The sequence below is a fragment of the Podarcis filfolensis genome (genome assembly GCF_964270895.1).
Source record: "Podarcis filfolensis genome assembly, chromosome: 11".
Lineage (NCBI taxonomy): Eukaryota > Metazoa > Chordata > Lepidosauria > Squamata > Lacertidae > Podarcis > Podarcis filfolensis.
In genome coordinates this window covers 16,181,676-16,204,349 of record NC_139613.1, presented here as the reverse complement: position 1 = coordinate 16,204,349, position 22,674 = coordinate 16,181,676, and the positions used below count along the sequence as shown (strand labels likewise).

The 22,674-nt window shown below is 42.5% G+C and overlaps 1 protein-coding gene across 5 annotated transcripts in view; it reads right to left on the bottom strand.

Annotated features, from left to right (window-relative positions):
- TARS1 (threonyl-tRNA synthetase 1) overlaps positions 1-22,674 on the bottom strand; it is a 196,556-nt gene that overhangs the window by 3,085 nt on the left and 170,797 nt on the right. For 4 of the 5 annotated variants that reach the window (XM_083575626.1, XM_083575628.1, XM_083575627.1 and 1 more), the window contains exons 4-19: positions 14,567-14,647; positions 12,788-12,978; positions 12,133-12,256; positions 11,042-11,163; positions 10,603-10,720; positions 9,688-9,752; positions 9,523-9,601; positions 8,579-8,725; positions 7,403-7,501; positions 5,941-6,107; positions 4,068-4,230; positions 3,843-3,980; positions 3,478-3,555; positions 2,222-2,322; positions 2,027-2,131; positions 669-741 (exon numbers count right to left, since the gene is read on the bottom strand). In XM_083575626.1, coding sequence (XP_083431752.1) covers positions 669-741; positions 2,027-2,131; positions 2,222-2,322; positions 3,478-3,555; positions 3,843-3,980; positions 4,068-4,230; positions 5,941-6,107; positions 7,403-7,501; positions 8,579-8,725; positions 9,523-9,601; positions 9,688-9,752; positions 10,603-10,720; positions 11,042-11,163; positions 12,133-12,256; positions 12,788-12,978; positions 14,567-14,647 — 1,851 coding nt within the window. Of the gene's footprint in view, positions 1-668; positions 742-2,026; positions 2,132-2,221; positions 2,323-3,477; positions 3,556-3,842; positions 3,981-4,067; positions 4,231-5,940; positions 6,108-7,402; positions 7,502-8,578; positions 8,726-9,522; positions 9,602-9,687; positions 9,753-10,602; positions 10,721-11,041; positions 11,164-12,132; positions 12,257-12,787; positions 12,979-14,566; positions 14,648-16,606; positions 16,853-22,674 lie in introns of those variants that run through there. The other variant, XM_083575629.1, reaches the window with a different exon arrangement.

The window sequence follows — 22,674 nt, the reverse complement described above, 5'->3', positions numbered from 1 at the left end:
TTCAGTTTAAGAACAGACTTCCGGAACGGATTAAGTTCTTAAACCGAGGTACCACTGTATCTTAAAGATGGTGACAAATTTATAACAAGTGTAGAAATATTTTTAGGAACAGGAAAGTAGGCTTTGCTTAGTGCTCAGGCACATTTACACACACTCACAAACACAGGAATCCCACACCTGCACACTGCTTCCCACAATATATACATTACATGTACATATGACAAAAGATAGGCAAGGGAATGGCATTCCTGTATGCTGTAATGGTGATATTTACTTTTTAGCTACTGGGTCGTTAACAGCATTTCATAAAATGCAATTGTTTTACTGGCGATTTGTTAATTATATTATGTGATTTATGCTGTACTTGTGATGCTCTATTAAGCCGTTGTTGTTTATTGTTTGTAAGTCATTTGGGGATTCATCTGAATGGAAAGCAGCATAGAAATACAACAAACCAAGCTGATCAATAGCTATCGTCTGCACAAAAATGCTTCCATCAGAAGAAAAAGAGTTAAGACTCCAACTGCGCATGCGCAAACCACGGAACTTGTCCAGAATGTGTAGAATTGCCTTACAAACAGCCCAGTGTGAAAACATCAAACAATGGCAGGTGCTTTAGCTCATAGGACTTGACTGGAAATCTGGAACTAGAGAAATTAAGCCCCTACCTTTTGGGCATATTCATCAAGTGTTGGTCCAACTGGCACCACCATCACCTGCTGAGGAGATAACCAGAGCGGCCTTGTGCAAGGAGGAAACAAAAGTAGGAGGGTTAACAGAAGACATCATTATACCACTTGGAAGACAACACTGCACTCAGAACAGCAAACAATGTTATGCTTAAAGGTACCAGCTGACAGTACCAGCTAACTTGCTTCTGCAATCCTGTCGCTTAATGAGAGTTCATTGGAAAATGACCATGAAGCACCTAAATTGCATTGTTACAGGAAATGTCCTAATTCAGATCAGACCAGATCCTTGCTTCATACCCTAGTAAGCCTAAATTGAAATGGGGTTCCCAGTTTTGACATGACAAGAAATCGTGATTTCAACAATCATGAAAGAAGTGCCAAAACCTATGCGGCAGGGGAAGTCTGTGGGCCAAGTACTCATTCTTGGCTTAATAAATTTAATTGTTATACTTGAATCAAGCCTTTGAGTGCAGTAAACCTGCAACGTATGAAGGGGTTACATTCTCGAGATTGCAGTTAAGCAAAAACTGTGTGCAGTCAAAGGCCATTGGGTTCCATGACAGGTGCTATTGCCAAAGTCCTTTTTCCTGGAACGCCAGTCTTTTTTTTTAATTCCACACATGTAAAGCTGAATGCGCACAAGTTAAATGCGCATAAGTTACAGGCTTACTGTATTTCTCACAGAAATTACTTTAACAATTTTAATAACCTTTCCTAAGCTCTTTGGGGTGACAAACTCAGCAATTCTTCTGTCGTGCCTTTTCGTTGAGACAAACTTCTTTCTTTACAGAACGCATATCCACAGACACTTTTCTCAATCCATTTCCCCAAGGACTTGCTTATTTTTCCTTTACTCTCTCTCCCACTCTTCCCATGGTGCCCACACCTAGCAGAAGCACTTGTGAGAGATATAAGCAAGGGAATATGCAATGTGGGGGCAGGGGTGCGCATGCAAGCAAACATCCTTGCGCATGCTTCCCTTCCCAAAGTTTCTGGCTTTCAGAGAGTTCCTCACACATTCACTTGAACATGACTAGTATCCTCCACACCATCAGGAAACCAGGGAAGGTTGGAAACCAGGTCTGCAGCAGTGGCGGGCTTGTATGTAAACCCCTGGTCTCCTGTTCACATGCTCAGGCAAAATATTGAAAACTCTTATAGGATTTCACAGAGCTGGCCAAATGCACTATCCAAAGAAGATTTTAAAAAATCCGACGACCAGGCAGAACAGAGCCTGGAACAAGCAGAGTTGGTTTGAACTGTGCCTGCTTCACTGGATGTGCTAGAATTGGACAAACTGGGCAAAACCAGAGAGAGAAAGATATATTCAGTACCATTTGCCTCCATAGTTTTCTGTCAGGATAGCAATCATCCTCTCCACAGATCCCAAGATAGCACGGTGGATAATCACTGGCCGTTTCTTGTCAGTGCCATCATGACTAGAAGATAAAAATTGGCTTCCGTCAAGACACAAGCCCTCAGAAAACAGGAAACACTTGGTAGCCAAAGGAAGTACACGGCACACTCACCTCACGTAGGTGAGATTGAATCTTATTGGCAGCTGGAAATCCAACTGGATTGTAGCACACTGATGGTACCGGCCAATGGCGTCTTTAATCTGAATGTCAATCTTTTGTGTTATGGGAGGAGTGTGAGGAAATGAGGCAAATGTTAATTGAGTCTTTAGGTTCAGCAACACTTTAAAGCAAATCCCATTTTCTCATCCCACCTTCTTTTAACCATGGACCACTTGGAGGAAGGACCCATGGGCTCACTTTCTCCTAGTCTTTCATGAGCTCCACAGGTTTGTGCCAGGAAGAGCAGCGCGATGCTAAGGTGACCTTGCATCTGCTCTCACCTTCAGCCCCTACCCCTACCCAGTTGGCATGGTTGCCAACTGGGGGAACAGTGAAGCATCCTGGTGGCCAAACGGGCCATCGGACCGGCTGGCAACTGATGCGAAGTTAGCTTGCAAGGCCACTTTCTGTCCCCCATCGCATCTTGATTCTCAACTTCGTTGATCATTTTTCTAAGTGAACACCTGGCCAATTACGAACTCTTTTTTGCTAAATAAACATAATTAGGCTGGGATGGCTCCCCCTGCCCCAAAGGAAAAATGTATCTGGGCCTAGCCTTATCTCACAGACTAGTTCACACACTGTAAAGGCTGCCTTCTGTATGGTGAAATGGATGTATACATGTAAGACCTATTGCAGTCGTTAAGAGTCGTCAACAGGCTCATCACAGCTATCTGCCAATCACCCATTCCCACCACCCTTCTGAGTAATACCCCTCCCCACCTTCTAGAAGGATAGAAGGATCTATAGAAGGATCTGGCAACTTCTGTTTCAGTGTATCCGAAGAAGTGTGCATGCACACGAAAGCTCATACCAAGAACTAACTTAGTTGGTCTTTAAGGTGCTACTGGAAGGAAAAAAAATTTTTTGTTTTGACTATGGCAGACCAACACGGCTACCTATCTGTAACTGGATGTATACTCTCTACCCTGCAAGGAAGTTCACCAGAGTAGGAATGAAGCAGGTCCATTATATTCCAAGTAGCCTGAAAAATAATTACGTATCATTCTGCTTATACAGTGCAGAGAGAACTGACCCATCCTTAAGCAGCATTTAACTTGCCTGCCTCCCACAAGTATGTACAGACATGTGGGAATTAAGAACTAAATAAACTCTGGTGGACAATTTATCCACCATCGGTGCTTGTGGAATAAGTATCAAAAGTGACCAGATGCTGAAAAGGGAGGCAAGTTTTCAAATTTACTAACCTTTGGCCCATAGAAAGCTCCGTCCCCAGGGTTCAGTTCCCACTTCTCACCAAATTCATTCAGGCTATTTTCAAGTTGCTAACGGAAGAGGATATACAGGTTAGTGGCTTTGCATTGCATAATTCATTTTATATTCTCTCTTCCTCACAGCATGGTTTGAACGTAAATAGGCATGGAGCATTTGCTACCTTAGTCCACACACACACACACACACACACACACACACACACACACCGGCCAGGAAATTAAAACATAAATTCCATTAACACCAGAAGCCTATCGAGTTATCTAGAATACCTCTTCATTCTTGCAGTCACTTAAATAGGCTTAAAAAAACAGCTCCTGGTCAAGGAAGTATCGGCTACCTTTTCAGCTTGATTCCACACTTCAACATCTCCAAGATATTTTTCAGGGCGGGTGGAGAGATTGAGTTTGAAGGAGAAGCCGAACACGTCATATACGGCACGCAAGAACTCCAGACAGCTCTTTATCTCCCCTTCAATCTGCACACGGAACAAAAAGAGATGCAGTCAAAGCCCCTGCGTTTTCATGAAGCCATTTCCCGCCCACAACTGCGTGTCATATTGTACCTGCTCCATGGCACAGAAGATGTGAGCGTCGTCCTGCTGGAAGCGCCTCACTCTGGTGAGGCCTGTCAGCGTCCCTGACAGCTCGTTGCGGTGGAGAACGCCAAAGTCAGCCAGTCGCAGTGGCAGCTCCCTCCAGGATCTGGGCCGGTGATCAAACATGAGGCTGGAGGAAACAGGGCAATCAGCTCTGATAAGAGAATGTCTTTCAAAGGCTGCCTTGAACAACAGAGGCCGACAACTTCAGATGCTGAGGTTTACATTGAGTTTACATTGTATATTACTCTTGCTCCAAAATATACTATCCCAAAATATTCTAATGACTCTGCTGACTGCAAAAGGAATCCCAAATGATTGATTGGCACAGCGCACTGACCGGATAAAAAGGTAAAGGGACCCCTGACCATTAGGTCCAGTCGTGACCGACTCTGGGGTTGTGGCGCTCATCTCGCTTTATTGGCCGAGGGAGCAGGTGTACAGCTTCCCGGTCATGTGGCCAGCATGACTAAGCCGCTTCTGGCGAACCGGAGCAGTGCACGGAAATGCCGTTTACCTTCCCGCCGGAGCAGTACCTATTTATCTACTTGCACTTTGACGTGCTTTCAGACTGCTAGGTTGGCAGGAGCAGGGACCGAACAACAGGAGCTCACCCTGTTGTGGGGATTCGACCGCAGACCTTCTGGTTTAACCCACAGCACCACCCGCGTCCCTAACTGACCGGATAGATAAAGGCAAAATACAATCACCGATTGATTACTCTGAAACATTTTGAAAGACAAGTCACAATTGGTCCTTTTTAGCTCAAGGGGATTCAAATGGAAATGAGGTAGAATGCAAAGGAAAGGGGCTTACGAGGGGGAAAGCAGGAGTCAGAGCCATGGTCTCCGGCATAAGCCTGAGGCACAGAGATTATTATGGAGAAGCAACAGCACTTCCAATGAAGATTCAGGTAGGAATCTGGGTAAGGGAAGTTGAAGGCGCAAAATGCTGATTACAGCAAAATGATCCATGTCCTTTTTTTGGCTCTTTGCCATATGAACACAGAATCTTTTCCTCTACAACCCAAGGTCACATAGCATAAATAGCACATTTAACTGTGCAAGGATCAGGGTGGATTTGATTTAAATCAAATCAATTTAAACAACGATTTAAATCACTAGTCAGTAAGACTTGATTTTAAATCATTTTCTACAGAAAGGCTCAATCTTGCTGGTATCATCTTAATACCTACAACCAGACGAAGGTTTCATTTTTGGAATTATAATTTTTCACAGTAGTTTTTAGAGTTATATCAAAAATTACTGATTTGGTGATACTATTTGAAACACATGGACAGCTAATTGTGAAATTATTGTGAGGTTTAATAAGTTAACTGTTTATATTTGGACAACTTTTCTGCTGTACATTATAGGAAGGAGAAAAATAATCATTTCCTTAATAACAATTTATTTAACTAAAACAATAACGTTATAGCATATGTATCCATGTCTGTTAAATGATGTGGTTAAACAATTATTATTTTTAAAAACAAACAAACTTTAGACTGAGTTTTAGCAAACATGAAAAACTTAAAACAAATCCTTATTTCCTGATGAACAGCCTTTGGACTATAATATAACTTTAATAGAAAACTATCTTTAAAAAGATTTTTTCCTCCAAAAGCATTTTATTTTAAAAATCCAGTATAAATTTTTAAAAATCTGATTTATTTTTTTTAATCTGCTTTTCATTAATTTTTTTTTTAAAAAAAAATATTGTTGATTTTTATCCACCCTTGCAAGGGTGGTTCGACAGCGGCCAAGCACCACACAAGAGTTTACTAGGAAGGGGAAAGAAAGTGAAGTAATCTCAAAGCAGTCCCCGACTAAGCCAGTACCAATGTCCAGGGCAGTTCATCGGCTTCAGAGCAAAGATCTCTTTTTCCACCTCAAAGGAAAACATGTTGTCACTGTAATGCTGCCAGTGCCCTGAAGTCACCCAGAGCTTGCTGTTGTAGACGTTTGGTGTCACAACTTCCTGGAATCCTCGCTTTCGGTATTCACTCTGGAAAAAAGAAGAGAGTTAAAAATCAGAAACACCTAAGAGGAGGCAGACTGAGAAAGTCTGGTCGATGATTCAAACGCCTACAGAGATGTTAAATCTATGTCAAAATTGAGCAAAACACTCTTCATGGCAAATCAACAAACTAGGCCTATTAGCCTGCTCCCCCCCAACTTCAATAATAATAAAATAATAATAATAATAATAATAATAATAATAATAATAATAATAATGGGGTATAGGAGCTAGAGAAAAAGTGTGTTCCACAAAGAAAGAGGACATCACAGTTGCAATGTGCCTTTTGATGCCAGAGGGTCAGCACAACACACATCTATGACTAAAAAGGTAAAGGTAAAGGACCCCTGACAGTAAAGTCCAGTCGCGAACGACTCTGGGGTTGCGGTGCTCATCTTGCTTTACTGGCCGAGGGAGCCAACGTTTGTCCGCAGACAGTTTATCCGGGTCATATGGCCAGCATGACTAAGCTGCTTCTGGCAAAACCAGAGCAGCGCACAGAAACGCCGTTTACCTTCCCACCGGAGCGGTACCTATTCATCTACTTGCACTGGTGTGCTTTCGAACTGCTAGGTTGGCAGGAGCTGGGAGTGAGAAACTGGAGCTCACCCCGTCGCGGGGATTCAAACCACCAACCTTCTGATCGGCAAGCCCAAGAGGCTCAGTGGTTTAGACCACAGCGCCACCTGCGTCCCTACATCTATGACTACGTAACACCATATCTGAAACAAACATTATGGACCTTGCCAAGGACTGTAACTCACAGCGACCCACTTCTTTTAATGATCAGATCAACAAAATCATGAACTGATAGTCTAGTTGTCAGACGGGCCCCAAAATCAATAGAAATCCATTAAAGCTATGAGTGACTTGTACAGTTAATAATTTGTGAGTAATTCAAGAGGCTGATCAGCTGTACTCTGTTTCTGTTGTTATACTTGGCTTTAATACAGGCTTTCACAACTTGTGACCACAAAGCCAAATGCTGCTGCCAGCTACAAAGTGACCCTGCTAAAGCGTGATAAACCTGGGTTGTTGTTGGTTTTCTGTGAAGGCAGCACAAGGGTTAACTTACCGAGCTACTGCCATGTGACTGTACATGTCTAGCAGAAACATGTCTTATATGTACATGTCTTATATGAAACAGACTGCACATAGGAGCTTTGAAAGCAGTCAATGCAATCTTCTCCTTTGCGTTGCCTCTGTGCAAACGCAAGTCACTGTTCCAAGAGATCACATGCGGCTGCTGGCAAAGATGAACTGGACATGTGTCTCAAACTTACCCTAATAAATGCTATCAGCGTATTATAGATGTATGCTCCTTTTGGTAAGAAAAAACAGCTCCCAGGACTGAGTTCATGGAAGAAAAACAGTTCTTGATCCTGGGGAGAGAAACCAAAAAGCAGTTTGCACCTGTGCTAAAGTTGTGACGGAGGTTCTTAGGCAACATCGAAATGAACCATCACTTTATAACACCACACAAAAGGAGCCAGGCCTTCAAAACATACATAGCTTCTCTAAGAAAACGTGAACATTCTCCAGAAGAGGCGGAAAATAAGTGGGAAGACGTTTTATTCCACCACAGCGTGAAGAAAAAGAAAAGGAACATTCAGAGAAACTATGACAAATGAAAAAAAAGTTTAACAGTTTGGTGGCATTTGCCATTGGATACTTAATTTTTCACCCCATGTTCCATTTGCCTCCACCAGGTTTTAGAGGCGGGTCTTTCACGAGGGAAGGCAGTGAGCTGGCCTTAGTGGAAGGCAGCCAGCTCTCTGTGTGCTAAGAAGGGGGCTCCCCTTTCACAAGGCACAGCAAGGCAGCCAAGCTCAGAAAAGCGAAATGCAGGAAGAGAATGGGCTGTCAAAGCAGGGATAGCGGACTCTGCTTCATCAGAGTAGTCGGCCAAGAATGAAACCCTTCTGTTTGTCCATGGTCACTTTGCTGCATTCATGGAGGGAGCAGAACACAGCGGGGAAGTGAAGTGAGTCAATGCGGGACTGTGGCATAGGGAGAGTGCCATGGGCCCAATTCAAAGGCTTGGGAAGCCACGGCCCAGAAGTCCCCCAACCCTGCAAAACAGGCAGCAATCATTTCACGTGGGCGTTTTTTCACGTGGGGGTTCCATGTGCAGCCCCTCTGCACATCACACAGTGTGCATAAGCGTGTTCTGTCTCTTTCCATCTCCTGTTCTACCTCTTCCGGGTCCAAAAGGGCCCACACGTCAATTGGACGTGCCTAAAATGGTTGCTGTCTGTACAGCAAACAAATGCTAAAAGTTAATGCATGCCTACATCTAAATATTCAGCATCTTAATAAATACATACTTTTAAAATATTTTGAAATAATGCCTACAGAATTAAATAGACCATTTATTTTATTACATCGAAAACATTAAGGAGCAATTTTACTCTCCTCATATGACCAGCTCAAATCCATGCTACCGATGTTAATCTTACCCGCCCAATTTTTCTGTGGTCTCTGTTTTTCGCCTCCTCTTGGAACTTCTCCCATTCTTTCAGCATTTTTGGATCTGGGAATGAAATTCCATAAATTCTCTGCAGGCTTTCCATATCAGACTTTCCTTCCCAATATGTAGAGGAATTCTGGAATCACAGAAACAGTTTAATACCACAAAGCGATGTTGCAGAGCTTATTAACAGCAACTCTAAACTTTACTCAGGAAGGCTTCACTATGTGTAAGATCTGTGTTTTGAAGCTGCATACTTCTTACATTCTCAGATACTTTAAAGTTTCTTGTGCTTGAGAAAACCAGTGGGAGGGGAAGATGAGGATATTAAAAAGTAATGGAAAGAAATAGTTGCACAATCTAAAGCTGCATCCCAAAAAAAGCAGCCCCATCATTTGACAACTATGGCCGCAATACACAAAGACAAGAGAATGGACAAAAACCAAAGAAGCAGAAGGGTTTTAATCTCACTGAAGTTAGTGGAACTGCCTTTACTGCCACATGAAATATGCTAACTTAAATGGGGCCAAAGTATTTTCTTTCAGTCCATTGAGTTCAATAGCTAGCATGATAATATGGTACCTTTAAAAAAAAACTCTTTAACTTAATAGTATCTAATTTATTTACTTCATAGAATTTATACGCTGCTTGAATAAACCTCAATTTACAAAAACAATTCAGGTATATAGGTTTCTTGTCTGGTATATAGGTTTCTTGTCTTCCTATCTGCAGTGCAGTATAGGAGAATGGGCATGAATTGTAGAGGATCTACACTGGCTGAAAGCCACTCTAATGAATTAATTCTTCATTAATGAAATTAATTTTTGATCTGATTTTAAAACCTCAGCACACTCCCAGAAAATCCTACCACTGAGGATTAACCCTGAGATTTCTACACTCTTACTTTAATTGCACTATAGTTTAATTTCTTACCTTATGTATTTTTAATGCCTTTATTTTACCAGTATGCCTGACATGAGGTCCTCTGCAGAGATCGATCAAAGGGCCACACCTAAAACCACACAAGGATAACAATCAGACTCCCGAATAGTTACACTATAGGAGCTCTCGGTTTGGCTGATTTTTGCATTCTTTTACCTGTATACAGTAGTAGTTGGAGTGTTGACTTTTTCATTCAAGATCCGACACTTGAACTTATTGTACTTTAACAAAAATAGAAGAGTGGGAGTTAATTCTATGCCACTGTTAAGATCCAAACTGCATCTTTACATATGCCTGTAATATATTGCCAAATCATACAAAAGGGAACCATAAAAACAAAAAGTCATTCTACAGACACTAAGAATTTTATTTCTCTGTCTCATGAAGTCAAACAATCTTAAAAGATGTCTCAAGGAAAATATGGGTTGCTCTACAACTGCATCATCCAATATTCAGCAAATCTTCAGCCTTAGTTGAAATCTCCATTCTGTCTGACCTTAACAGAAATGGAAGCCAGGACTCTGCAGAACCTCACGAGCCAATAGTTGCACATAATTCCCAGCCTAGTGATTGCAAGATTCATAATACAATGAGCCAAAAAACTGTTCTTTACCTATATGTTCATACCATAGGACTTACACAAACCAATACTGGATTGTGAGATTAGTAAACTATTGAGAAGCAGTGAAGTTCAAGGGAGAATGATTAGGATTCTGAGATTTCTGTAGCATATTTCCATCTTAAATCTTTGTAATAATCTAGTAAATACAGTATATGTTTCAAAGCATTATCCCGACTGAACCATTCAATACTGCAATAAGCAGTTGATTTGAAAAGAGTACCCACAGCACAATGGAAGGGGGTGTATTTGGCAATAGCTTAGTGAAAAAAAGAATCTTCTACCTAAGATTGCTGAAATGGAATCTGCCATCCATCAAGACCATAAGACATGGGTAAACTAATAATCTGCATTCAAATAACCAGATAAAAAATTGCGAAAGAACACACAGCTAACGCTGTTGTAGACGTGATAGTTACAGACAACGTGAACCATATGCTCTGAAATCTTACCTTAAACATTTCAAGCAAGGTTTCCTTCTTAATTTCCAGTCGCTCAAAAGGTTGCTTCTCTTTCATAATTTTCTTGCATAATGCCTCTAGACCAGGAAAGTCATTGCTAGAGACACCCCTAGAGTGGACAAATATATATATATATATTTAATAAAGATGTGCAGGTTGTTTTCTTGAGCTCTATCCCTCTCTTACATTCCCACGTGTTCCATCACAAAAACACAATTTGCCAAACCAAGAAGGCTGGCCTCTAGGCAAACAGGAACCAGAAAGTCAGAGAATGTACACTACCAGTCATTCTGACATCATCATGAAGGAAAACAGCAAACAATTTAAATTCACAGACTTATTCAATTCATGTTCCAGGGGGATTTGTGTATTCTTTCATCTAGGCTAGAACAATCCAGACACTTTCACTTTAACAAGAGCAAAAACTTACCCATCTTCAAGGAACATGTCGTAATAAAACCCATTCTCTATCGGCGGGCCATAACACAAGCAGCCACCATATACTTTTTCCATGGCTTCACCCATTATATGGGCACTTGAGTGCCAATACACCTAGCAAGAGGGGAAGAAAGAGAGGGAGCTCAGACTCCTGGGCTGCCATCATCTAACATCTTCCTTTCCCACAGTAGTTCAAGAGTTATAACATTTAAATCTTCCGCTCCCCTTTTTGCATTAAAGGACCCCTGACTATTAGGTGCAGTCGTGACCAACTCTGGGGTTGCGGCGCTCATCTCACTTTACTGACCGAGGGAGCCGGCGTACAGCTTCTGGGTCATGTGGCCAGCATGACTAAGCTGCTTCTGGTGAACCAGAGCAGCACACAGAAACGCCATTTACCTTCCCGCCAGAGAAGGTAACCTATTTATCTACTTGCACTTTTGACATGCTTTCGAACTGCTAGGTTGGCAGGAGCAGGGACCGAACAACAGGAGCTCACCCTGTCGCGGGGATTCGAACTGCCGATCTTCTGATCGGCAAGTCCTAGGCTCTGTGGTTTAACCCACAGTGCCACCCGCGTCCCTCCCTTTTTGTATTACTTGGCATAATTAATTCTTCCAAAAACACTAAACTCTGTGCTAATCTCTATCTTAATAAAGAGTGATTTCCCAATTTAAAAAAAAAATGTTTGAAGATTATTGAAAGAAATACCCAACGCTAGTCATATTGAATAGACTCATTAAACTCAAGTGATGTAAATTTTAGTCCATTGATTTCAATACATCTGCTCTGAGCTATCACCCCAATATCATTCATGTTATATCCCATCTTTTCTCCAAAGAGCTCAAGGTGGAACTCTTTGTTCTCCACTTCCTCATTTAATCACCACAACAACCTTGTAAGGTAGGTTAGGCTAAGAGTCAGTGAGTGGCCCAAAGTCACCCAGAAAGCTTCATGGCTGAATGGGGACTGGTCTCCACGGTCAAAGTCCAACACTAGCCACTAGGAACTGAACAGCAGGTGATGACAGGGCTCAGTGAAAGATTTAGAAAATGGGCAGTTCATAAATAGTAGATTACCTACCGCTTTTGCTTCATCATCATCAAACTTTAGCAGTTCCAAGGAGCAGTCTGCCTCCAAAGGACGATCTAGATCCCAAACCATTTTGTTCACTCGAGCAATAACCGTGTTGTCGGCCAAACCTTGACTAAAAAGGCAAAATAGTTATAATAAGCTGTTTGTATACAGCAAGCAACAACAGATATACTTAAATAGCACATGAGTTACAACTGATCACTTCTCCGAATGTGCACTCCCATAAGCAATGAACCAATTTCCTAATCCTACCAGGGCTATTCAAATATTATTTTTCAAGATATAAAAACCTGCTATCAGAGTCTGTGTGTTTAGTGGATCAAGCTCTTTTGCTCAAGAGAAGATTTTTGTAAGGTATAGAATTTCCTGAGTTTAATTCAAAATTATTATCCAGTGACTAACAGTTAGCTACATGAAGTAGCATAGAACTACTGCCAACGTGTGTGTGTGTAATCACTTCAATATACCTCATTGAAGCAAGCATCTTCACAATAAGCTTATTCCTTTAATAAATCACTTTTGAAAATATTGAATACAATTTTAGAGAAAGAAAGAAGAATAAAAGCAGAGGAGAGGGTGGTTAGCACACTATTAAGGATTAAATACCCAAATAAGAAATGCTGCACTCCAAGAGGGAGCTCACCTGATTCCACAGGCAATTTGGTATGGCGTTGTCTTCCAGGATTCAGCATCAACTTGCTTGCCGTCAGGTAAGGTAACTTTAATGGGTCGGCTTTCTTTAGCAGCTCGTTCTGCCATAAGCGCGTCATGTTCTGCTTTCAGCTTATGATACATTTCTAGTCGCGGGTTGATGTAGTCAGGCAACTGACTCAGCTGCATGCAAAAAGGTGGAGAAAAAGGAATTTTGTGGAAACTAGTCTTATTAACTACAGTGGACCCTCGGGTTACATGACCTTCAGGTAACGTAATCTTCGGGTTGCGAACGCAGCAAAACCAGAAGTGGGTTTCAGAAGCTCAGAAGCGGTCCTCCGGTTACGAAATCTTCGGGATACGGCTGGGCATCCAGAACAATCCCGCTCGTAACCGGAGGTACCACTGTACTTCAAAGTTCATCTAAAATACCATATTTTTCGTCCCATAGGATGCACCGGCCCATAGGACGCACCAAGTTTTTTGGGGGGGGAAGTAAAGGAAAACAAATTTTCCTTTATTTCCCCCCCAAAACCAGGTCAGGGAATCCAAACCAGGTCGGGGAACAGCGGGATGGCGGCGCTGCGCCTCCCCGCTGTCCCCCGAGCTTGTGGGGCTGTGGATGTCTTCCCGAAGCGCCGGGCGCTCTGCTTCCAGCGCACCCCGCGCTCTGGGAAGCAGGCTGCTATCCGCAGCCTAGGGAGCCCTGTGGGAACTCCCGCGGGCTTCCCAGGCTTGCTGATAGCTTCCTGAAGCCTGGAGAGCGAGAGGGGTCAGTGCGCACCGACCCCTCTCGCTCTCCAGGCTTCAGCGAAAGCCTGCATTCGCCCCATAGGACGCACACAGATTTCCCCTTCATTTTTGGAGGGGAAAAAGTGCGTCCTATAGGGCTAAAAATATGGTATTTAATGTACTTCAAAAGTAACCATGCCATTAATAAAGCAGTTGAACAAAACCTTAGTAAGCATACTTTTATTCAGAGTCTCAGAAACCATCCAGAATAGCTCTAAGTCAACATATTATTTTACTATAGCTTGTTATTAACAAAATAGAATCTACATATTGAATAGCAGCATACATCTGAATACCAAATATTTGGCAGAGGGGGTTAAAAAGCAAAAACTATTGCCTCCATGCTCTGCCTGAATGCATCCCAGAGTCCAGCCACTGTTGCAAACAAAGTTATGGACTAGGGAGAAATTTGGGTCTGATCGACCCAAGCTGTTTTGATGTTCCTACCCAACCATCTCAAATATAACCATAGCTGGCCAGATCACACATCCCTTCAGGCCTCTGAGCAACCTCCAGCACATCTCAACTAAGCCCCATAATACTTCTATGTTACAGGGAGATGTCTGTATGTATACCTGGATTCACATGTAGATACACTTTTAGAGGTTGAGCCATAAAGACCAAATTATCTACAGGTGCCTTCTGCGAGCACCGTGCCTATGGTACAGAGAGAGGTCTGTTATCAGAAAAGGTTGGTTGACCTTGCTTTTGCATCCCTCTGAACTCAAACTGTGACAAAACCCTGGGGGGAAAAGTTTTAAGGGCACACCCATTCAGAAATAAATTGTAGGGAAAAAGCAGGACAACTTACTTCCTAAGAAAATATGCTCCAGGTCAGGGTGTAAACAGTTTAAGTACAGAGGTGGGATGTTGCTGGGCTCTCATCAGCCCCAGGAACCACAGTCAACGGTCTGTAGTCAAACAACATCTAGAGGACCACCAGTTGCCCACCATTGTGAAACATGAAGTAGAGGCTTACCTCCAAGCACCCACCATCACCAGTTCCCTCCTTGTTCTTCTTCTTTCCTGGTTCTTTCTTCTTCTCTCCCCCAGCAATGATCTAGAAGAATAAAAGAAAACCACCAAGGCACTTGTTTCAAAAAGTGTCTTTATTAATCCTGCTAGAAAAATCATTATTCTGTTTAGAAATGATAAGAACAGCAGAGGAATTTCTGTAACTTTAGTGTAAATACACTCAGGATAATTAAACATTTTAGCTGCACTGGAATCTCAAATCCATTTCTGTTATTAACAACCCTCTTATTAAGCTGAAAGAAAGTAAGATTAATAATAATGATAATCATAATAATCATAATAATCATAATAATCAACTAACTCCTACTTTGGGGGAGTCAAAATGCTTAGCTACGCAGCTGTCACGATGGGAGGCTCCCTTTGGCATTGCATTCCTTGGCCTGCAAGCTTCTCTTTGAAGAAAAGGGCAGAAACACAGCCGTTCTTTCCACAGAAAGCACAGGGGATGCCAATGCACAAACTGTTACCCAGGGACCTTGCATTGCCAAACTAGAAAGCGTTGAGGACTACTCACTTGGTGATCCAATTCTGCCAAGTTACAAGCAGGAATCCCAAAACAATTTGTGCCTATAGCCCATTGGCACTCCTGGCTGGTGCACAAACAGGGCATGAGCACTTCCTTGTCTCTAAAAGTTGACAACCACTGTCAGTGAATGAATGTACTGAGGGGGCTTTCAGCACAGGCCTGTTGTACTTCAATCCATTTTTATTTCTCTTTCATACTCACAATTTGGAGCTGCAGATGGATTAATCAAAAGCTGCCACCATGGTGAAGTGTTCTGTATTCACACTTCCTAATAAACTTGGGCAGCAGGAGACCATCTAGGCTGGCATTCTATGCCCAGGAGCAGCCAAGCAACCCAGAAACATCAAGATGGAGGCAGATCTGGTGATCAGTTGAGCATATTGCCTTTGTACATCAAGATGCAGCTTGTGGCTGTTTTTTGACTGATTTATCAGATCCCCAGATTGCTCTGTAGGAGAGATCTCAGGACAGTTCACAAAACTAAAGTAAAACAAGAAAACTGGACACCACAAAAATAAGGACAGTGGCAAGGATTTTAAAAAGAAACAGTCCAGTTTGTTTGAAATTAATGAAAAGCACTTCCTCTCTTTTTTAAAAAAGAGATATTTAAAGGTCTGTAGGTAAGGAAGAGCACCTGCTGTGGCTGCACAATGTCCCTGGTTCAATTCCCAGAATTTCCAAGCAGAGCTAGGAATTCCCCTCATTTGAAACTCAGAATTGCTGCCAGCCTGTGTCAACAATACTAAGCTAGATGAACCAATGGCCTGACTCTGTATGAGGCAACTTTTTTTGTTCCTAGATCCCACTTGCTTTACGGGAAGGGCTGCCCTACCTTGGAGTGGAAACGAAACAGCAACTACCATTCTTTATCGAATGACCCCCATCTATACACAACACTCCCGAGTTCCTTGGAGGAATACCAAGCAGGTTTTGTTTTTTAATGGAGAAAATAATTAAAAGACAAGCACCCAGCTTGATTCGGGAATAAGGGTGGCGTGGCGGCAGCTGTGACTAATGTTGGCTTTCGAACTATAACATCCTCGCTGACATTTGCATGGCGACTTCCCGAGAGTCCACGTAACACTATACTGCCCACGTGTATGGCGCTTCGCACATTACAGGCGGGTGTCAGGAGGTCCCTGCAAGGAAGGGCCTTGTATTCCAGCAAGGGGTGGGTGCGAGGGAACCAGGGGGGGCAAACTATTTCATTTCTATGTATGAAAGGAGGCGACACGCCAAATGTTTCACAGCCAACGGCGCTGCGTAAAAGTGGCCGTGCGCGCAAGCAGCGTCCTCACGTTACAAACCCAGCCGGGATTCTTCGGAGAAGCTTCTTTGAAAGCGAGAGAAAAAGAGCCCAAGGCGAGGCCTCTTTTTAAGTCTGGAGGCACCGAGGGCGGGTGCTGCCTCCAGCCAGCCTCGCCATGGAGGCTGGGCGCGAAACTGGAGCCCCCTTACCGGTTCATCTGCCGCCGTCTCCATCTTTCTTCCTTCCTTGCACAGGCTGAGCCGGTTGTTCCCTCCGAAGCGGCGAGGAGCCCAATAGCAGCGGCAGCCAGCGAGCTCAACCGGGCTGGCTTCAGTCGCGCAGGCCCCGGCAGCTGATGCAACGCGCCGCAAACGTGCTTCCCGGGCCCGCCCAGGCCGGGGCGCGGGGCGGAGCGCGAAGGATGGCGATCCCCGGGAGCGAAAGCGGAAGCTGCTCGCTCGGAGAGGCGAGAGAGCGGGGACGCGGCTTGGTTGTTGTGCGCGCCCGCTCGATCGCTTTCTCAAGGGATCTCATTTCACAAATCGGGGGTCAGGTGGAGTCAGTGCCGGTGCCAGGCTGTTCTTTTTGCGCCAGACACACACAAAATGCATCCCCCTCCCCAAAATTGCTAACTTCAATTTTCAAAACAAAACAAAACAAAACAAAACTGGTGTGTGTTAGAAAAAATCAAAAGCACTTGAAACTGCTAAATTTATTTTTTTTAATTAAATGCATTTTCACTTTTTAGGTATATGTTACATAGATTTCCAACCAACTGTACGGTCTTTTTCATACATATGGATATGGTATGAATTGCTTCAAAAATGATAAAACTTCAGAATATAAAATAAAAATAAAATATCAGATTTAAAAAGATGTAACAAAAACTAATCTGTATAAAAACGTGCCCTTTCAAAGGTCAGTACTGCACCCCTCTGAAGTCTTTCACACTGATCCAATGATAGCACAGGCCCTGCGTAGAGTGGCCGGTTCCTAATGTGCTCCACTTTTTGCCATGTATTTTATCTGGTATGAAAGTCGCTGGCAAGTCAGAATTTGTGTCTGGTCTGTCTGCAGCCAGAATGATTAGCAGATAGCTGTGATTTTTTTTTTTAAAAAAAAAGCTTATTTAAATCAAGCACAGCAAAAACCTGTGGCTCTCTGAACGCTATTAGACTGCAGCTGTCATGAGCCCCAGCCAGTACAATGGTACCTCGGGTTACATACGCTTCAGGTTACAGACTCCGCTAACCCAGAAATATTACCTCGGGTTAAGAACTTTGCTTCAGGATGAGAACAGAAATCGTGTCCCGGTGGCGCGGCGGAAGCAGGAGGCCCCATTACCTAAAGTGGTGCTTCAGGTTAAGAACAGTTTCAGGTTAAGAACGGACCTCCATAACGAATTAAGTACTTAACCTGAGGTACCACTGTATTTCTTTAATATTTCTTTAATATTTCATATATATATATGTATATATATATATATATATATATATATATATATATGTATGTGTGTGTGTGTGTGTGTGTGTGTGTGAAATGCTGGCTGGGGCTCATGGCAGCTGCAGTCCAATATATATACTGCTGTATCATTCACAGCGGTTTGCAACAATATGAAAACATAAAAAGCAAGATAATGTTTATTTATTTTATTAAATTTCTATACTGCCCTTCAACCAAGGATCACAGGGTGATTTACAATATAAAACACAAGAATACATACCATACTAACAAACAAAATACTGAAAAAAAGCACAATACGAAACACTACAATTCTATCAGACACTTATACTTCCCTGTTTTAAGTTAAGTACTTAGCTGTACTAGCTAATCATAAACACTTCAATTAAGTCTTAGTTTTTCATTAATTAAATCCAGTTCATAGTATTTAAAACAAAGTCTATACACTATGCTATCTATAAAAAGAAACTTTTCAAAATAGTCCATTTTAACTCATTGGATTTTGTTTCTTGTTAAATAAATTAATTTTGCAGATTTAATAAAAGAAATAAATCATGGAAAATTGAAAAGAAATTATGCGTGCAAAGACAGGCTCTGGCGGATTGAGTGGGCCCCATAGTTTGGAAGGTGGTTTCTGCACATGCTGTGGAGGGAACTGGGGGGCAAGTGAGGCTTGTCAACCTGGGAAGCTGGCCCATCTAGGAGAAGGAAAACTCGGATCCTAAACCTCCACTGTTCTTATATTTGGGAGAAGAAAAGGCTAAGGAGTAAACCCTACACAAATCCAGAGTGAAGTCCCTAAAACAGCTGGATGGTGCCTTGTATGCCTCCTTCCGGCAACTCCTGCAGCCAAGCTGGTGCCAAACATAATGCTCTGCTGTCCTTTGGACCACATCAGGGAGGCTGAAAGTGGTGGGTCTTGTCATCTGGGCAGCCCAGAACCACCATGTCCTGGGAGATCACTTAAGTTCTGCTAACACAGCAGTTAGACATCATCCTCAGAGATGCACTCTATTGTCTCTCGAAACAGACGGATGCTAACAACAGCAGCAGCAGCAACAACAACAACAATAGGATTCTAGCCTGAATTTTTTCCTTTTGGGTATGTGGGGACGCGGCTGGTGCTGTGGGTCAAACCAGAGCCTAGGGCTTGCCGATCAGAAGGTCAGCAGTTCGAATCCCCACAACGGGGTGAGCTCCCATTGCTCAGTCCCTGCTCCTGCCAACCTAGCAGTTTGAAAGCACATCAAAGTGCAAGTAGATAAATAGGCACCGCTCTGGCGGGAAGGTAAACGGCGTTTCCGTGCGCTGCTCTGGTTCACCAGAAGTGGCTTAGTCATGCTGGCCACATGACCCGGAAGCTGTAACCGGCTCCTTCGGCCAATAAAGCGAGATGAGCGTGCAACCCCAGAGTCCGCGACTAATGGTCAGGGGTCCCTTTACCTTTACCTTTGTGAGTGATTTTCTTGTTTTCTGATGGAGAAACCAAAGTTTCTAATATATTCAAAGTTGTCTCTGTGTATATACTGTATGAACTGGTGCCTGACTTTACTTTTGTTTTTTTTATTCCTTCCTCCCCACCCTTTTTCCTTGTGTGTCATGTCTTTTAGATTGTTAACAATCAGGGCAGGGACTTAACTTACTATTGATCTTGTAAGTCACCCTGGGAGCCTTTTGGACTGAACAGGTTAGTAAAAGTGCTTTAAATAAATAAGAAGATCTTCCACTGTTCAGTTCAAGCATGATGGTTCACAAATGTACATTAGCAAGTTAACGTATGAAGGTATGTGAAAAAGAAGCTAATTTTTGCAGGAGTCTCACCATTTTGTTTATAAAAAATAATTATATCACTTTGTATGATACAATACTAGAACCATAGATGAGATTCTAAAACTAGAAAATATTTAGTGAAAAACAAACAAATAGGAAACAAAGTTATTTAAAGGAGAAATGAAAAACTCTGCAAAAACTGGTAGATTCTGGAAAGGTATACATTATTAACATTATGTAATATAGCCAGGAGAGGGCAGTAAAGTTACACATTTCAGAATATAATCCTTTGTGACCTTGATTCTGTTTGGATTCATTTAACCTTTTTCCATTATGATTTTTTTGTTGCTGCTCTGTTTTGCAATCCTGGAAATTCACATGAAACTATTTCTTGGCACGGATCCAATACAAAGTGGCACTGTAGGCCAACCAGAGCCAAGTCCAGATTAGAGAGAGCAAGAGCGTTGGGCAAAATTCATTATTGATAGGTCCCCAACCTTGTTGGAGAGCCTTAGCAAGCTTTTTGCTACTGCTCACAGCCAGTGACATTGTTCTGTAGCTAAGGGCTGCCATTTAAATTTCCCACAATTCCTCACAAAAGGCCATACATCAGGGCATTGTGGGAAATTAAAAGCAGTTAAACTCAATTGCTTGGTGCTGCTCAGAGCACTGCAGTGCATGGGGGGTGGGGAGAAATTAAAAAGGACCCAGCATGAGGTGGCTCTTCCAAGATGCTAGAGCCCTGGGTTTGAATCCCCACTAAGCCATGAAGCTCACTGGGTGACCTTGGGCCAGTTACTTCCCCTCAGCCAAACCTACCTCACAGGATTGTTGTGGGGATTAAATGAGGAGGGAGAGAGCCATGAGAACCTTGAGCTATATAAAAAACATGAGTTTGGAAAACCTCTGCCAATCAGGTTTGCTAAAGGCAAACTAGATGTGGCATTCATTTTGTGATTGCAATTAAAATGGCACTTTAAAAATGTAAATAGCAGCTATGGGGCAGCCTGAGCAGGTTTGGGACCACGTGGGATAAAAGGAGGGGGTTAACACTTTCTCCTCCATTGTGGTACCAGTGAGAATCATCCCCGCTTTAGCAGTTTATTTGCATATGGAGGGAAACTTAATACATTCTGATGCATTCTGAATCTGCCCATAACATGCAATCTAATCCTAGGTATGTTTGCTCAGAAGCAAGTCACACAGAGTTCACTTTCTCCCAGGAAAATGTGCTTAGGATGGCAGCCCTCCTGGTTTCATTGATTCCCTTTATAATTTGACCACAAAAAATCATCAATGTGTACAAAAACAAAAAAGGAACAGGAAAAAAAACCCCTGTGAATGTAGTGTGAATTGATTCTGCTTAGTAACATGGGACAAAAATGGATTCTGTTTATTAGTTTATCATACAAAAGTCCATCTGTGCCAATTTCTATGCATGGCTTTGGTATTTACACTGTCTGCCCTGTGAGTGGCACCGAGGGGGCGGGAACGAGCACCGTTTGTCTTGTAGAAACCACAGCTGCCAAGCACAGAAAGGACAGTGATTTTTGTATAGGTGAAATGTCTTGGGTCAAATCCTAAGTGGGTGCAGACTGGTGTAAATATTGAGCTGTATCCATTTCCAATTTACTTTAAAATTGTGGTTGGAAAGACTGGCTGGAATTAGAATGTTATTGAGTTCACATTCTTCTTAAAACAGGCAGTAAAGAAAGTAGCCAGGAAAATACAATCCAAGGAAATAACAGTGTGAAAAATGGAAGCTGGTGAGCCAGACTAATGCCAGGAGCTTGAAATGGGGGTGTATGAGACCTTCTACAAATGGGGTAAGACGTCACTATTAAAATCAGTATGATGTATCTAGCTTTGAAGGCCCTTGAGTATATGCCATCTTCTTTTGAACCCAAGTTATGCCTAAGCCATCCCAGGAAAACCACTTCTTCTAGCTAGGACATAAAGTGGGTTTTAATGTTTTCAATTAACATTTTATTCTGTGGAGCGAAGAGTGAGACCTCATCAGGAAATTCGTAAGTGAAGTTTCTTGATCTCAAACTGGCTTTTCAAACCCAAGAACTAGCTGGGAATTTTGCAAGACTTCTTATACCATGGCCTGTGTCTACCTAGTGTTATAAAAGTTTAACCGGAGACTTGTATTTCCTTTGGTTTTGAAGCATTAAAAAGTAGTCTAGCTAGATTTCTGGAAAAGGGGCTCTGGAAAATACATCAAGGACTTACTTCTGAGTAAACATGCCTAGGATTAGTTTGCCTGTTATAGGCAGATCCAGTACGCATTAGAAACATGGTTTCTCCAAAATACACGCTGCATTTTTTTTCCAAGTTACAAGATGTTACATGGCTGGTCGTCTTTGTCAAATGGTTCTCCCGAATGTGCTTAGCAATTTTAGAGGAATCAAATGAAACTAAGACAGAAGCTTTTCTAGAAGTTTCAAGAATTTGTATTTAATTGGGGACTGTATTCCAAGCAGAAGCTCCTATTTATAATGGGCCAGATTACTACAAGTTGATTCTAGTTTTTGATCATATAATGATTCATCTTGCATACTGATGCTCCCTTTCCAGCCCTTTTGACACCTGTTCTTCATCACCCTCCTCCTCCCCTCCCTCCTTCTTCCCCTCTCTCTCTCCCTTTCCCCACCCACCTCTTTCTCTTTCACCCCCCTTACCCCCCCCTGTAGACTGAGAGGGACAGATCTCTGCTGTTGTCAGAGGTCAGAACTGATCACTTGCAGGCTCTAGGACTGCAGCTTGCCCACCCCGCTTCTGTAAATAAACCCAGATTCTACACCGTGAACCAGCTTTTTAAGTATTGGATGCCTGAGTGCATCTTACTTAGTAAGTGTTTTATCCTCATCAGAGATCCATGCCTTTGAATGCTTGATGGGAGCGTTCCACCTATATTATGTTATTGGCTCAGGTATCACTCTCTACTGATGCACTTAGTTTGGATCATGGTCTTCTTCTTTGGCAATCACTCGTAGCCGAGTAAGATTGTCTTCCATAGACACGGTTTTAACAATGAGTCCGT